General features: G+C 48.4%; 1 protein-coding gene across 1 annotated transcript in view; it reads right to left on the bottom strand.

Annotated features, from left to right (window-relative positions):
- Nucleotides 1–6,942: 6,942 nt before the first annotated feature.
- Nucleotides 6,943–16,170, bottom strand: part of usp34 (ubiquitin specific peptidase 34) — a 63,430-nt gene continuing 54,202 nt past the window's right edge. Inside the window, 10 exon segments of the mRNA XM_084441100.1 lie at nucleotides 6,943–9,650; nucleotides 10,250–10,406; nucleotides 11,497–11,643; nucleotides 12,765–12,905; nucleotides 13,089–13,168; nucleotides 13,276–13,399; nucleotides 14,200–14,324; nucleotides 14,704–14,808; nucleotides 15,112–15,219; nucleotides 15,448–15,574. Coding sequence (XP_084297226.1) covers nucleotides 8,896–9,650; nucleotides 10,250–10,406; nucleotides 11,497–11,643; nucleotides 12,765–12,905; nucleotides 13,089–13,168; nucleotides 13,276–13,399; nucleotides 14,200–14,324; nucleotides 14,704–14,808; nucleotides 15,112–15,219; nucleotides 15,448–15,574 — 1,869 coding nt within the window. The 3' untranslated portion in view covers nucleotides 6,943–8,895.

Below are 16,170 nucleotides of genomic sequence, written 5' to 3'. Positions count from 1 at the left end.
TACAGCATCGTCACTCAAGACCCCCCCTCGAGCCCGGCGGTCTTTGAGTTGGACTCTTCCACCGGTGTCCTGCGGCTAGCCCAAGCGCTGGACTACGGGGTGGCAAGGGGGTACAGGCTGACAGTGAAGGCCGAAGACGGAGGGACTCCCCCGCTGGAAGGGGCGAGCGCGGTGGTGGTCAGGGTGAAAGACGTGAACAACAACCCTCCGCGCTTCAGTCAGGAGAGCTACAACGCCTCCGTCTATGAGAACCTGGCGGGCGGCGCGTCCATCATCACCCTAGAGGTCACCGATGCGGATGAGGTCAGAGAAAGTACATCATAATAAAGCACCCCCCTCCCCATATTGACTATCTTGGCAATATGAACGATATCATGTTATCACAGTGTCACAGTATGCTCACTAACCAATGGCAACAGTTGGTTATAAAATAATGTAAATTAAACTTCACGCATCACACCACACCACCTTTTCTATTACTGAAGATCACTTCGTCTTCACGCACAACTAATATATTATCTTTTTATCCTTTAGGGTGGATTCTCCAACGGACACTTCATCTTCACCAGTGATATCTTCGACATCAACAAAGAAGGCGTCGTCTCCCTGAAGAAAGATGCGACTTTTGACAGAGAGACGAAGGCTGACTACATGTTACAGGTAAAGCACTGGACTGTAGCAACGTCGCTGCACAACCTAGGGATCCCCAGCAGACATGTACTTCAACCTTTTTTATAAGGCCTATATCCAAGGTACAGGCTGCAATGACAGCTGGGTGTAGTGCTGTGAGCGAAGGCCTGTAGTACATGGTGTACGTAGTACTGGGTGTACTAGGACTACCAACCTATATTCAGTGTAGTACATGGTGTAATACTGGGTGTGCTAGTACTACATAATACTGGGTGTACTAGTACTACTTAATACTGGATGGAGTATTTACCAATTTATATACAGTGTAGTACATGGTGTTATAATGGGTGTATTAGTACTACCAATCTATATACAGTGTACTACATGGTGTACTAGTACTACCTAATACTGGGTGTACTACTGTAGTACTACATAATACTGGGTGTACTACAGTACCAATCTATATACATTGTAGTACATGGTGTAATACTGGGTGCACTAGTACTGCCTAATACTGGGTGTAGTAGCACTACCAATCTATATATAGTGTAGTACACAGGTGTAATACTGGGGTGTACTAGTCCTACCTAATACTGGGTGTACTACTGTAGTACTACCTAATACTGGGTGTACTAGTACTACCAATCTACATGTATATACAGTGTAGTGCATGGTGTAATACTGGGTGTACTACATAATACTGGATGTACTAGTAAGTAAGTAAGCTTTATTTCTATAGCGCTCTTCACAGCACGGATACACAGAGTGCTTTACAGTAAGTAATTAAAATCAAAGAGACACATTTAAAATGACACAGAACAGGAAAAAACAGAACATTGCGAGCAACCAGGTGTTATAGATGGCCGAAGGCCTGTCTGAACATGTCTTAATTAGTTTTTTGAACATGAGTACTAGTTTGAACTAGTACTACCAATCTATATACAGTGAATCAGATTCAGTACCTCACAGCAACTCTACCCCACCTAGATTTGACACTTCTTATCATAATATTGTGTAATATCAGTTATAAACAGGCCAAAGCCAATGATTACACAGAGATAGGTAGGCAATGTCCTGATTTGTGTTTTATGATGTGTGTTCAGTAAAGCCTCAACATCGTTCTGTATCTCGCCTTTATGTTCAGGTGACAGCGGTGGACCAGCCTGTGGATGGCCTTAACGCTACAGCCCAGATCAACATCGTGGTTCTGGATTACAACGACAACACCCCCCAGTTCCCGTCCCTCCCCTACCCAATCCTGGTCCCCGAGGGGGAGTACTCAGCCGCCTCCCCGGGAGAGCTGTACCATATCCTGGCCACGGACGCTGACCTGGGGGCCAACGCGGAAGTCACCATGTCCCTGTCCTCACCCAGCTCGCTCTTCAGATTCAGAGAGGTGTGTCCTCTGGTTCATCTGTGTTAAATATTATCCTAAAGATTTCACATCGGGTTGCCAGGTTTGTGGACTCGGTACATATGAGATGAATGAATAAGAGTCACACATAAGAAACTTACAAAACTATGCATCCATTTGAATTAACTTAAGTCACTACTATTTTTTTTAATCTTTGTATGGCTTTGGTTTGATCTCAACAACATTCACTGCAAGACAGGTTATCAGAACATCCTCTTCTAGGGTCAACAATGTTTACTGACGCCTGTGTATATGTCTTGTGTTGAAGGATGGGACCTTGCTGGTTGTCGGTCCGCTCGATCGAGAGACCAGGGACATTTATGAGCTGGTCATTGTTGCCTCAGACAACGGGACTCCACAGAGACAGGTACTACCAGAGGAAACCATGTGCCCTTTCAAAATAGTTGTGCAAGTTCCCCAAAAATGCATTAAATGTCTTTAAAGTGGTCTGAAGTTGAGCTGAATATATTTTCCAAACCCTCTGTTAGTTCCCATGTAGTTCTCATTTCAAAAGGAATGGGAAGGTTTGTTGCCAGTCTTTTCCATTGACAAACTCACAATACCACACTGTGGCTCAATACAGCTCTCCCATAATCCCCTCCCACCAGAACATCACCAGTGTCAGGCTGAGCGTCACGGACGTCAACGACAACACACCAGCGTTCAGCTCTTCCACCTACGCAAAGAGCGTCCTGGTGAAAGACGCCAACGCGGGGGATGTGGTGTTGACTCTGTCGGCAACAGACAAGGACGCTGGCAACAACTCACTCATCACTTACAGGTGAGACACGACACACGCACACACACACTGCAGGTTTATACTAAACACAACTCTGAACAGATCGTTTACACTACTATACACCATTCGTCTCATACCACAAACATGTATTAGGGGGCAGTCTTACTAGTGGAAAATTGATGAGATGATCAATAAAGAGTTGAATAGGTATAATTAATCCCTCTCGGCCCCTCCAGTTTCTCTGCCGGCAGCTCTCCTTATTTGTCTCTGAACGGTGAGACAGGGGTGGTGACCCTGTCGTCTGACCTTGCTGATGTCACAGAGGACACAGAGCTTGACCTCACCGCTATGGCGCAGGACCACGGACAGCCCCCTTTGAACTCTACAGGTCAAGAGTCAATCATCACTAGTGTGTGTGTATGTGTGTAGCAAGCGTACAATAATATCATCTGAAAAGTAATGATTATGCACAACTTCAAAGATTTTAAATTGTGTGTGTTGTGTCCTTCCCGATCATAGCCAGGGTCATGGTCGCCTTGAAGATCGTCAGCCTGGCCGAGGGCGTGGCGTTCCAGAGCTCCTCCTACAACTTCAGCGTCCCAGAGAACGAGCCGGAGGGGACGGCGGTGGGCGTGGTGAGGGCGTCATCAGGCAGCAGCTTTTATGACGTCACCGTTGTCCTGACCACACACACAGACCGGTTCATCATGGATCCCCAGGGAGCCCTCTCCACCAAAGAGACGCTAGATAAGGAGACCCAGGAGTGGTACATCCTGGAAGTGAAAGCTGTGGACACCAGGATTCCCCCTACCTCTGCTGTTGCGTTGGTATGACCCATTCCTCCCATAATATCTGCACGTTGGCCAAGACAAGAAACTCAGTATGAACTGGTTGACTCATGGAGCAACTGATACAGAACCTCAAGTAACCTTTGACCCCCCTCGCATTTCCCTCCACTCGCTTCGCAGGTGAGGGTGCATGTGGAAGATGTGAATGAGGCCCCAAAGTTTGTTGATGACTCCTACCAAGTCAAGATCTTCAGCATTGTCCCATACAAATATCCGGTTGTACAGGTTGAGGTAAGCAATGAACATGATTGTGTTGTTAAAGGTGCCGTGTGTAGAATTTTCTGTAGACTTGGCTGAAACGGAATATAATATTCATAAGTATGTTTTAATTAGTGTATAATCCCATGAAAATAAGAATCTTTTTGAATCATGTTGCACCATGTAATTGTTCCCTCATGATTATATGCCTCTAAGAATCACACACTGCACCTTTAAACGTGGCTTCAGATGGAACAGCCAATGAAACACATGTTCTAGAAAGTCTTTCCATAAGATGTAGCCTGTGACCCCCTGGAGCTGGACATCCCATAGTTTCCTCCAGTGGTGATTTGAAAACAGACGGGAAAATAACATGTTTCCTCCCACTACAACTCTATAGGTTGTGGTGGGAGGAATCTGTACGCTATGTAGTCTACATTTTCATGAATATTCACATAGGGTGACTTTAGCGTTGTCAATATCGTTTTAGTCATGTCGGACATGCTGTCTCTTTGATATTCTGTCCACTGAAGATCACGTGGTACTGTAGGAGAAACGTCCGACTAAGGAGGATTCCACGCTGTCATGAGAAACAGAAAATGACCACGAGAAACCAAAAACGACCATGAGAAATACAGAAAACGACCATGAGAAATACAGAAAACGACCATGAGAAATACAGAAAACTACCATGAGAAATATAGAAAACTACCATGAGAAATATAGAAAACTACCATGAGAAATACAGAAAACTACCATGAGAAATACAGAAAATGACCTTGAGAAATATAGAAAACCTGTCCCGGCTGTTTTATCTGAATCCAGCTTTACATGCGTACTAATAATCCACCTACGCACCTCTACACATTACACCCACCACAAAATTCTGATCTGTAAACACTGCAACTATTAACCCCCCCCCCCCACACACACACACACACACATTCTCCTCCGTCTCTCTCCTCTGCCCTCCAGGCCACAGACCCCGACAGCGAGGACAGCGGGAGTCTCCGGTACAGTCTGTCAGAGCCCAGCTTGAACCAGCACTTCGACGTGGACCCTTCCACCGGCCAGGTGTACGTGGTGTCAGCGTGGGGCCTGGCGGGACAGATCACCCTGCCTGTGAAGGCCACCGACCGCCTAGGCCTCCAGGCCACAGCTACGGTGGAGGTCAGCGGTGAACACACCCATGTCAAACACTAATAAAATACTAGAAAGTACTGGTATTGCTTGTATCGGAAAGTAACGCTTTGGCAGTGATGTACCGTACAATATTCACATGCAGACAGAGATGAATGCAGAACATTCATCCTGCTCTGGTCACGGCCCCTAGATGCGCTGTAGCACTGTGCCTGGCTGTGGTGTAGATTCCCCTCTGCTCTGCCCCCAGGTGGAGGTGGTGGGAAGCTCCAGCAGCGACGTGGCGGCCATTTACCTCAACCGGCCCACCAACGTAGTGGAGAAGAAAAGCAATGAGGTGGAGCTGTAAGACGCCGACGCGACTTCACATGAATATCTCTTTGACGCGCTACGGTATAACCCACGTGTGTTCTTCTAAGTGGGGGAGCGTTTCTCACCCCGGCTCTTTCTCTTTCTGATTCTCCTCCCCCTCTCTCCATCTCCTCGCCTCCCAGGTCTTTGGGCAGAGCGCTGGGCTGGACCGTGGGCGTCATCGGGATCTCCGGCTCCAGCGGAGGATCAGATGAATCCAGGACGTCGGGGAACGACGACGCCAAGACACTCGTTAGCTTCATCGCCACAGACGGTGGCAGAATCGTCAATGCTGAGGAGATCAAAACGTGAGACCGACGGAACGTTCTGAAACATGACCAAAGGCTTTTGTGGGTTGAACAGAACTTTTACTGTACCAAATGCATATGTATTTCTTAGTTCTTATCAAATTGCATTGGTCACACTTTCCAATAAGGGTCACAAAAAACATTAGTTAACTGTTAACTAATGCTTATTTAGGGTTAGGTTAGGTTACTAATGTTAATTAATACCTTAGTTAAGGTTAAGGTTAGGGTTAGGTGAATTAACCTTAGTTAACAAATAACATTAGTAAATAGTTAATAGATACATTAACTGTTACTTAATGCTTAATAATGCATTAACTAATGCTTATTAATGTACCCTTATTGTAAAGTGTTACCATTGCATTCTTGAGAATGTTCTTATGAAATACACCTGTGACCATATTTGGACCTGTGACCGTCACGCCATCACGATTGATACCATCAACAGTAAACTCCGGAGCGAGGCGTCTGTGCAGACGGAGCTGGAGAAGGTGTTTGGCCCGGGGGTGCAGTACGGCGTCCAGGAGGATCCAGAGGTCCCCGCCTCCAATCAGACCATCATCATCGTCCTGAGCGTCCTGCTGGCTCTAAGCATGCTGGGATTGGTACTGATGATCGTGTTCTCAGTCATCAAGTGAGTATATCCTTGCAAGCAAAAAGTTATGTGATAAGATTCCCACTTGCAGTGTTCTGAACACATCATAAGATGCATCCTGGCTGAAATCAATCCATAATGCACATAATTCCTCTTTCCCTCAGGTTGATAAGGATGAAGAAGCTCAGCGAGGACTCTGACAGGGAGAGCTTTGAAATTAATAATCCGGCTCAAATGTAAGTATGAAGGTTTAACACTGGGGACCTATAAACAACATGAGCGGATTTGTAGGTTACCGTGTGAACATTCATCAACCTCACCGTTTTTCTTCTGTTCCTTTAGCAATTCAGATGCATGGGCAGAGAAGGTGCGAACCCATTCCATCCTACCCAATTTCTAAAGAAACTCAGAGATGCTCATGTTGATTGCGTTAACGGTTTATACACGTTTCAGGGCCGAAACTCACTGAGCAGTGACAGGAAGTCGTTGCAGGAGGCGGAGCCAGAGTGCGACAGACAGAAAAATGAAACCTCCACTCTCTGAAAGCTGCTGTGCCAACCCCAGTCACAAACTCACACTTCACAGTCCAACTGTGGCTTTTAAATGCACATTGAATGCTGCCTGTTCACATTATGCTGCACTAGAATGGTACCATGTATTAAAATAATTTTCTGTGTATTAACACATTTGAGAAAACAAAAGAACTGCAGAAGACACTGATGTGAATATGAACATATTGGCACTTTAAAGGGCATGTATACATTCTTATCAAATAGTAAGTCTGTTGAAAGTATTTAAACATTTGGTTGCCTATTATTTTTGTAATACCATTTAGTCATTCTTGTTTTAGTCACAAAATACACCATGTCCACACTGCTGTCTGTGCAATTATGTAAATGTTTACTACAAAGTAACATAATTGGCCTTTGATAGGACTAGTTTAACAATTCAACAGGTGACAAGAGGAGAATCCAGTGGTACATTTATCAACAGCTACCAGGAAACAGATCCTACTGTCGTATCTCTTCACTGAAATGTAGTTTGTAGCTAAGCTAGCACATCGGTACAATGACATTGACAGTTGGCAAACTATGTACTGTATAAGAAGCCATTGTGTCTCAGAACATTTGAACTTTATTCAAGCAGAAACACTTGATAGAATACAGTGAGATTACGAAAGAGAAGAGAAAGCATAACAACGAAGTGCCAGTTGAGGGAAAAGAGATGGACAGGAAATGAAGTGCATATCCCACCGTCCAACGCCTGTAGCTCTACCATGATAGTGTCGGTTCCTCCCCCACCACAAAATTCCGGTAAAACTGATTCACATCAATGAGAGGACCATGATGGCTCCACTAATGAATGGAGCCGTTATGGGGATGGAGGAAGCATACTCATTCTCACATTGTTTGACACCAGGAAAAAGTGTTCGAGAGGAAGATAATATCTGATCTTTAAAACAGCTTGAACTAGATTCCATTAAGGCAGGGTTGTTTTTTTTACTAAATGGGACATACTGTAGATTGGGAGACTAAAAAGCAGTAAGTACAAAGCAGTTACTGAAGACCCAAACATTCCATCAGTATTTTGTATAATTTAAGAAGTGTGATATAGGCTGAAATGGAGAAAGAACTTAAACATCAGAATGTGTGGCAACAGAAAAATAAATATCATGGCTCCATGTAGATTTTGGTTCATAATCATTCATATTACACTTGTTTTATTATTAATCTATTAAAATAAATCAGAAAAATAAACAGACCACCAGATAAGCAAGTATGACAAAATGTTATGGAATGTATTTCTGTAAATAAAATAAAACTCCAACTGTTACATCAAGTGTGCTTTATTTCAACCACAGATAGTGTCAAATAAAGCACCATTTTATATATTTCATATATATATAAAGTTATTTATATATATATAGTTTTCATATACACCTTCAGGCAACGACTAAAGAGGATTCTTTACAGAATCAAGTTTCTTGTGGTTTTCTTTTAATGTACAAGTAAACTTAGTTTTGGATATTAACCACAGAAGAAAGCAAGGCAACTTTTGCCTCTTTTCATAAGTACAAAACTGGCACAGAGGACACCATTTTATACACAGTAAAAATGCTTACAAATTAAATTACAGACAGAACAGACTAAAATTCTGTAAACCTTTCCCCGTTACAGCAACCTCACACAAATAAATCACTTCAATAAGAACTCTTGAAATCAGTAAAAAAAAGAAAAAACAAAAGCAACAAAAAAGTTTTTTTTGCCCTTTGAAAAAATGTGCTCTAGCTTGAATAACGATCTTTTTAATCCCGTGGATCGGAGACTGTGCGTGTTCTGGTCCGCGGCGGCGGTTCCCGGGGTGGTTCCCGGGGCGGACCGTACACGGCGGCTGCCATCGAAGCTGCTATTGCGGAAGAGGAGGAGGAGAGATCACGTGACAGGCCGGCCCACTGAGCTGACATCGGCGGCAGAGGACGCCACCGCGCGCCAAGCAGAGGCGGAAAACGACGAAGAGGAGGATGACGACGACGACGGGGAAAGGAAGTGTCGACAAAGAGCGTCATTCTTTTTAGAAAAAGAAAAAAGCAGAGAAGGAGAACGTTTTTTGTTTGTTATTTTTTAAAAAGAGCTCACGGCGCGCCGCTAGTCATGTCGACGATGACGACGGTGATGTCACAACGAGGACGGGCTGGGCCCTTTCCCTGACAGTTTGGTAACCACGGCGATGGTGGCCTCCACCGTCCTGTGGAGCATGTCCAGCGTGTCGGGGGGCGGGGCAGAGTTTGACAGCGCCTGGGAGGGGGCGGCGCCGCTGCATCCCGGCACCTCCGGCCCCTCCCCCGCCAGGCCCAGGGCCAACGGGAAGGCCGGGTCCTCTGAGGACGTGGGCGTGGCCGAGCCGCCGCAAGTCTTGGCCTCCCGGTCTTCCTTGGTCTCCTCCGTGGCGTCCCCTCTCCTCCTCCGCTCCTCCCGGTCGCCCTCCTCCTCTCCCAGCGCCATCTGCTGGGACTGGGACGCCTGGGGCTCCTCCCCCCGCATGTACGACTCGCTGGTCTCGGGGAGCGAGGACGAGGACGACGAGGACGAGGAGGACGAGGAGGAGGAGGCCTCCATCTTCTCTTCCTTGGGGGAGGAGTCGGCGTTGGCGGCGGCAGGGTCCGGCGAGGGCGGGTCGTGCTCGGTGCCGGGGTCGATGAGGGAGGAGGAGTCACGCGTCTCCGTGTCGGAGGTGCTGGCGGGCGTCAGCGCCTCCTGGGGCTCCGGCTTCAGCTCCACGCAGGGGGGTAGGGCAGAGGAGGTGGAGGGGGCGCAGACGGGCAGGGTGGCGGCGGCGCCCGGCGCCGTGCCGCTGCTGGTGCCCTCGCCGGGGCGGTCGTCGTCGCTGCTGACACGCCGTCTCTTCACCGGGGTGGCGCCCTCTTCCTCCGCTGGGGGGCGGAGAGACAGACAGACGTCAACCTTCACATACACGCGCCCCCGTAGCGGGGGATAACGCTAAAGGATTTTTAAAAATCCTAACCGATTTCGAAATCGGGTTGCATCACACACATAAGGAGAATCTTAAGAGATGTTCTTCTGGTGAATCTCAAACAAGCACACACGACAAGATTTGAAAATAACGGCTCAATCGTGCGCTACAGGTTATTATCACGCCCGAGGGAGTGACGAACCACTGGTCTCGCTTGTAAAGCAGTGGCGTAATAATCTTAAATATCAAACATCGTCTTGCGAGCCCATCGGGAGGTTTAAGAATTGATCTGTAAACCCCTCATATTACTCATATTAAGACAATCTGGGCCGAACATCGGTACCAGACCAGATCAGTTCCAGACCACACTTCTCTGATTGTCGGGAGGGGTGATAAATGGGCCCGAAAAAGCCTCTAGTGTGAGCCCGGCATTAAACCGACTTCCTCAAACCGTGGCTGCTAACAACGGGCAGTTCCGACCACGCGGTCAGACGGGCCCCGCTGGCGCTGACCGGAGCGCGGCTCTCCCTCCGCGGGCGTTTTTTTGTTTTTGTTTACCTTTGGCCTTGCGGTCCTTGGCCTCCTGCTCCAGGGCGCTGCGTTGCTGGATGCAGGCGTGGCACTTGGCCAGCAGCTCCTGCAGGGCGGGGCCCAGGGCGGGGTCCAGGGCCGGGGGCGTGTGCACCGACAGCATCAGCACAAACGCTCGCAGGTCCTGCGAGGAGGAGGAGACGTGCGATCGGATTAGAGAAGACAAAAACGTCGCGGAGTCCATCGAAAGGCCGACTGGATGGTTTGGGGAGGTGTGAGTGGAGTAGGGCGGGGTGACAACGTTCACGCTGCGGTCAAAAGTGGCCCAAATCCGATTTTTATGTGACTCAGGTTTGTTTTTTTCATGACAGTGTAAACAGCACAGAACACGTGGAATCTGATATTTAAAAATCTGATTTGCGCCACTTCCACAGGTTATACGTTTTGCAATGTGACCTCAGTGTGAACAGCCAAAACAAAAAATCGGATCTGAGCAATAAATCGATTATTTACTGAATTGAACAGTAAGGCTGGCAGTGTGAACGCAGTTAACATGAACAAATTAATATGAGTTGAGCTGTGTCTGAAAAGCATATCGACCGGTCAAATACAGCAAGAGAATGACTTAAATGTATGACTGTTTATGTGAATGAAGTATGAGTAGTATAAGTGGGCGGCTGTATAGCTCAGGAGGTAGAGCGGGCCGTCCAACGATCGCAGGGTCGGTGGTTCGAATCCCGGCTCCTCCTGACGACATGTCGAAGTGTCCTTGGGCAAGACACTGAACCCCAGATTGCTCCCAATGAGCAGGCTAGCACCTTGCATGGCAGCTGCCGCAGTTGGTGTGTGAATGTGTGAATGAGAGGCCATTGTAAAGCGCTTTGGATAAAAGCTGTAGAAGTGCAGTCCATTTACCATTTCTATGAATAATGGATAACAGTTAATGAACAATGTCTGAGTTCTACTGATGTTTAAAAGGGCGCTGCATAACTCAAAATCTAGTTGTTTTTATAGTGTCCATCATTCTATCATATATGTTTAAGCAAATTAGATGTGTGTGGGGTGCCCCAATAAGTCCTAGGATAGTTGAGTGAGTGAGTGACTGACTGATTAACGGAGTGAGTGAGTGAGTGAGTGAGTAACTGAGTGATTGAGTGAGTGAGTGAGTGAGTGAGTGAGTGAGTGAGTAACTGAGTGATTGAGTGAGTGATTGAGTGAGTGAGTGAGTGAGTGAGTGAGTGAGCCAGCGAGCGAGCGAGTGAGCGAGTACTGACGGCGTTAAGCAGTCCGCTGGTCTTGCTGAGCTCCAGGCGGTGAGTGGTCAGCTCAGGCTGCAGGCTGTGGTACTCGTTCAGCAGGTTGGTCACCAGCAGGCTGGTCAGGTTGGCACAGCTGGGGCCCGACAGCACCTGGCTCTGCACCTGGGGGGGGCGCACACACGCACGCACACACACACGCACGCACGCACGCACGCACGCACGCACACGCACACACGCACACACGCACACACGCACACACGCACGCACACACACACACACGCACGCACACACGCACACACGCACACACGCGCACACACACGCGCACACACACGCGCACAAACACGCGCACACACACGCGCACACACACGCGCACACACACGCGCACACACACGCGCACACACACGCGCACACACACGCGCACACACACACGCACACACACACGCACACACACACGCACACGCACGCACACGCACACACATGCACACACGCACATATATATACATTCAAATGTAAAATATAGCTGCACACAGCAATGATCGGGGTCCTATGGGTATGGAAAACACCATATTCACATACAAACTTAGAGAATAACTAGTCCTCCTAACCGGCGCTAAATATTCCTAGTTAGGAGTTTCTCCTGAAAACCAGTTCATGTACTGTAGCTGCACAGACCAACCTCAGCTAAGAGAAAAGACGTGGTTGACCTCGCTGCACGGCAGGACAATGTGCTTCATGAAATGCTGACTATGACCACTGATTGGCACAGTAGATGTGGGACTACTTGTCTAGCGTGTCAGTCATTTCATCATACAGAAATAAGTTACTAGCCTATATAATGTAATAGGCTACTCATTAACTATTGTGGGAAGCAGAAATGGACTGGAGTGGAGTTTAAACCATGTACAGTAGGCCTGTTGCGATTATAGGCCTATTTAAACTAAATTCCAATAGGGATCCTATGATAATGTAAAACCGATATACTTCAAACAATATCCATTCCAAGATAAGATAGGTTATTGTTTTTGTTTGTTTACTATTTCTTCTAACCTCAATTCTCTCGGCCAACTAGGATGACCCACTGCATTAGTGGTTACTCATTCACTACTGAGACACCAGAACATGTAAACATGGGCTAGGACTATGAACTGGAAGTGTGTGGTGTAACATGGGCTAGGGCTATGAACTGGGACTGTGAGGAGTAACACGGGCTAGGGCTATGAACTGGGACTGTGAGGAGTAACACGGGCTAGGGCTATGAGCTGGGACTGTGAGCTGTACTGTACCTTGTGCAGGAAGCAGGTGAGGAAGGAGTAGGCCATGTTGTTGTTGAGGAAGGTTCTCTCATCCATCAGGATGCACTTGATGTACTCTCCGAAGGCTGGGTCCTCACACAGAAGCTTCACACACGTCTTGGCCAGCGCAGACTGCATGGGAGGAGGGGTTGTCAGTGTGCGTCTGCGTGTGTGAGTCCTTTTTGATGGGATCTAAATGTGTGAAGGAGAAAGGACTTTGCTTTGTGAGTGAGTGTGTGACTAAAACGTGTGTAAGAGTTTATAGGAAAGCCTTGTGTGTGTGTGTGTGTGCGCGCGCGTGCACGCGCATCTTACCTGAGACTGACACAGCTCTGTCCACAGCTTGGGGAAGAGGGCCAAGTGCAGAGGCAGGCCCTCATACGCTATCAAGACACCTGGAAACACAAACATAACATTAAAACGCAACACACACACAAACACACACACAGCTTCAAACATCTACACACACAGCTTCACACAAACTCCACTCATTCCTACATACTTAGTTTGACCAGGGCCTCTGTGAACTTCTCACAGTTGATGGCGACGCGACACAGCAGGTGGATGAACTGGTGGTAGGACAAGAAGTAGTCCAGGAGCATCCGGTCGTACACTTCATCCTTCCCCTGAGAGAGAGAGACACGCGCACGCACACACACACACACACAGTCACCAGTGGCGTGCGGTGCGAGTAGGCAAGGGAGGCAATGCCTCCTCAAAAATGTTGGATGAAAAAATCATTGACAAGGCAAAACACATCAAATATTAAGAAATATGGGACAGAATAGCAAAAACCACTTTCTTTTTCTAAAGTAACAACACACACTGGTGGAAGAGTCCGAGACTTCAGGGGAGCCTTCAACATGTTGACCGCTGCTTTGCTTACTTGATATCAATGGCAAATGCTAGAAGTGGCCAGAATCATTCAACAACTTAATGGATTTACATGAAACAGCAATGGGAACTCAAACAGCTAACCGCCGGACCAAAGAGGAAGGGATGATGTTGTACCGGCTGTTCAAGTCGCCAACAAGGTTGTTTGTAACAATATCAATCAACAGCCTCTGCCGTAGCCTGGCACCATCCCCTGAATCGCACGGCCACTTGCGATTGGCCGAAATGCGATTCAGGGTCTGGAAGGCTCTCATCCAGAGCGATTCCTCGGTTGGAATTCCAACCGGGCCAATCGGCGTCCTTCAAATGCGACGACGGGAATCAAACTGCGCGATGCGACTGGTCGTGGGGGATAAACTAAAACGCTGAGGACTTCCTCCTTCGGCGACGCCGGCGCCGGAAAACGGACGTAAATGGGAGCGCTTCCGGACTGGATAATGAAGCGAAGCTGAAATGGCACTTCAGACCGGGCGCCGGGCAGGCTCTGCCACGGATGCCCGTGGGAGGGGAGGTGGAGGCGGAGGAGACGCACCTTGCTGGTCTCCACCATGGAGGGCAGGAGGCACATGTTGAGCTCCGGCCGCGGGGGGCGGATGTTGTTCTTACCCCCCATCAGCTTGATGTTCTCTCTGCAGGGCAGGTAGGGCCCGAACGACACTGTGGGGCGGGCACACGCGCGCACACACACACAGAGACACACACACACACACACAGACACACACACACACACAAAGAGACACACACACACACACACACACAGAAACGCATACAAACAGACACACACAGAAACAGAGACACACACACACACACACACACAGAGAGACACACACGCGCGCACACAGACACACACACGTGTGCGCGCACACACAACACACACACAAACAGAGACAGACAGAGACACGCGCAGAAACAGACACGCAGTCGGTTAGTCTTCAGTTATATAACAACAGCGGCGACGGCCGTCAAACCAGATCAGATCCGGTCGGATCCGGTACCAACGGTACGGCTGTGCGCCGGGGTCACGGGGCGGACTCACTGGGGATGTTGCTATGGTGATAAGTGCAGTGGTTGTGCTGCAGGAAGGGCACCAGCGTGTGCAGGAAGTCGTGGGGGCTCAGTAGCACCAGCTCCTTCAGGACGTCTGTGGGGGAAGAGGGGGGAGGGGGGGGGGTAATTAGTCATCAAACACACCATTGTTGTGTAACAGGAAGGGAGGGTACGGATGCGGTCCGGGGGAGATACACCAGGGCGTGCGCAGATGAATATGCGCGTTTTGAGAGTGGGTGTATTGACATCCTGTCAGACAGAAAGAGAGAGAGAGAGAGAGAGAGAGAGAGAACGAGAACAAGATAAAGAGACAGAGGGAGAGAGAGAGAGAGAGAGTGTTTGTGTAGGCGTGCATGTGAGTGTGTGTGTGTGTGTGTGTGTGTGTACGCGCGCGTACCCAGGCAGGCGTTGCGGAGCTCTGGAGGGCTGTAGGAGTTGAGGAGGGTGAGCAGCTTATGGGCGAAGTCGATCCGCTCCTGCCACTGAATCAGAGCCTGCTTCACGTCTACACAGAGACCGGGGGGCAGAGGAGCGAGCTCATCAGCCAAAAAACCACCCCAGAGACCCTGTTTGACCCAGTTAAAGACGGGCACTGCACTTGTAGAAGGTGTGAATGACACACAGTACTACACACGTACACGCGTTTTCTCCGAGGGCAGCGTTAACCCTCAACACTTTGTGTTTGTATCGGGCGGGTGATGTTGGCGCAGGAAGTGGGTGCGGGCGCGCTGACCTTTGCGTTGCAGGTAGGGCCTGGTGGCCTTGAGCACCGACAGGAAGATGGACAGCAGCTCCACCAGGTCTCCGGTCACGTGACACGCCGTGGCCTCGTGGTACATCATGTGCAGCGTGTTGAACGACTGCGGGAAGCGCCAACGTCAGACGGGGCCGTTTGTGCGGTGACCCTCCTATGTCTTTAGGCCGCCACTTTAAACCCTTTCAAAGCCCGTTTTCCCCTAAACGTATTTTCCCCTTTTTTGTTTTGACCTCTCTGAACCTTTATTTTTTAATCTTTATTAAACCAGGAACAGACCCTTTGGGACTAGACTTTCACACAGCGACCTGGCAAACAGTAGATTAGTCAGATTACACACTAGACTACACAAACCAACTCTACAAACACACAGGGTAAATACTATCTTGTATCACCCGTCGTCCATACAAAATGAGTCTCATCTAAAATGTATTGGCAAGCTACTGTCGCTGAGAACAGTGTGTGTAGTAGCTGTGTGTGAGAGAGAGAACAGTGTGTGTGTAGTAGCTGTGTGTGTGAGAGAGAGCAGTGTGTGTGTGTGTAGTAGCTGTGTGTGAGCGAGAGAGAGAGCAGTGTGTGTGTGTGTAGTAGCTGTGTGTGAGAGAGAGAGAACAGTGTTTGTGTAGTAGCTGTGTGTGAGAGAGAGAGGACAGTGTGTGTAGTAGGTGTGTGTGAGAGAGAGAGAGCAGTGTGTGTGTGTGT

This window comes from Borostomias antarcticus (genome assembly GCF_949987555.1).
Source record: "Borostomias antarcticus genome assembly, chromosome: 7".
Classification (NCBI taxonomy): domain Eukaryota; kingdom Metazoa; phylum Chordata; class Actinopteri; order Stomiiformes; family Stomiidae; genus Borostomias; species Borostomias antarcticus.
The sequence above is the reverse complement of the archived record's forward strand: the minus strand, read 5'-3'. Positions and strand labels throughout refer to the sequence as shown.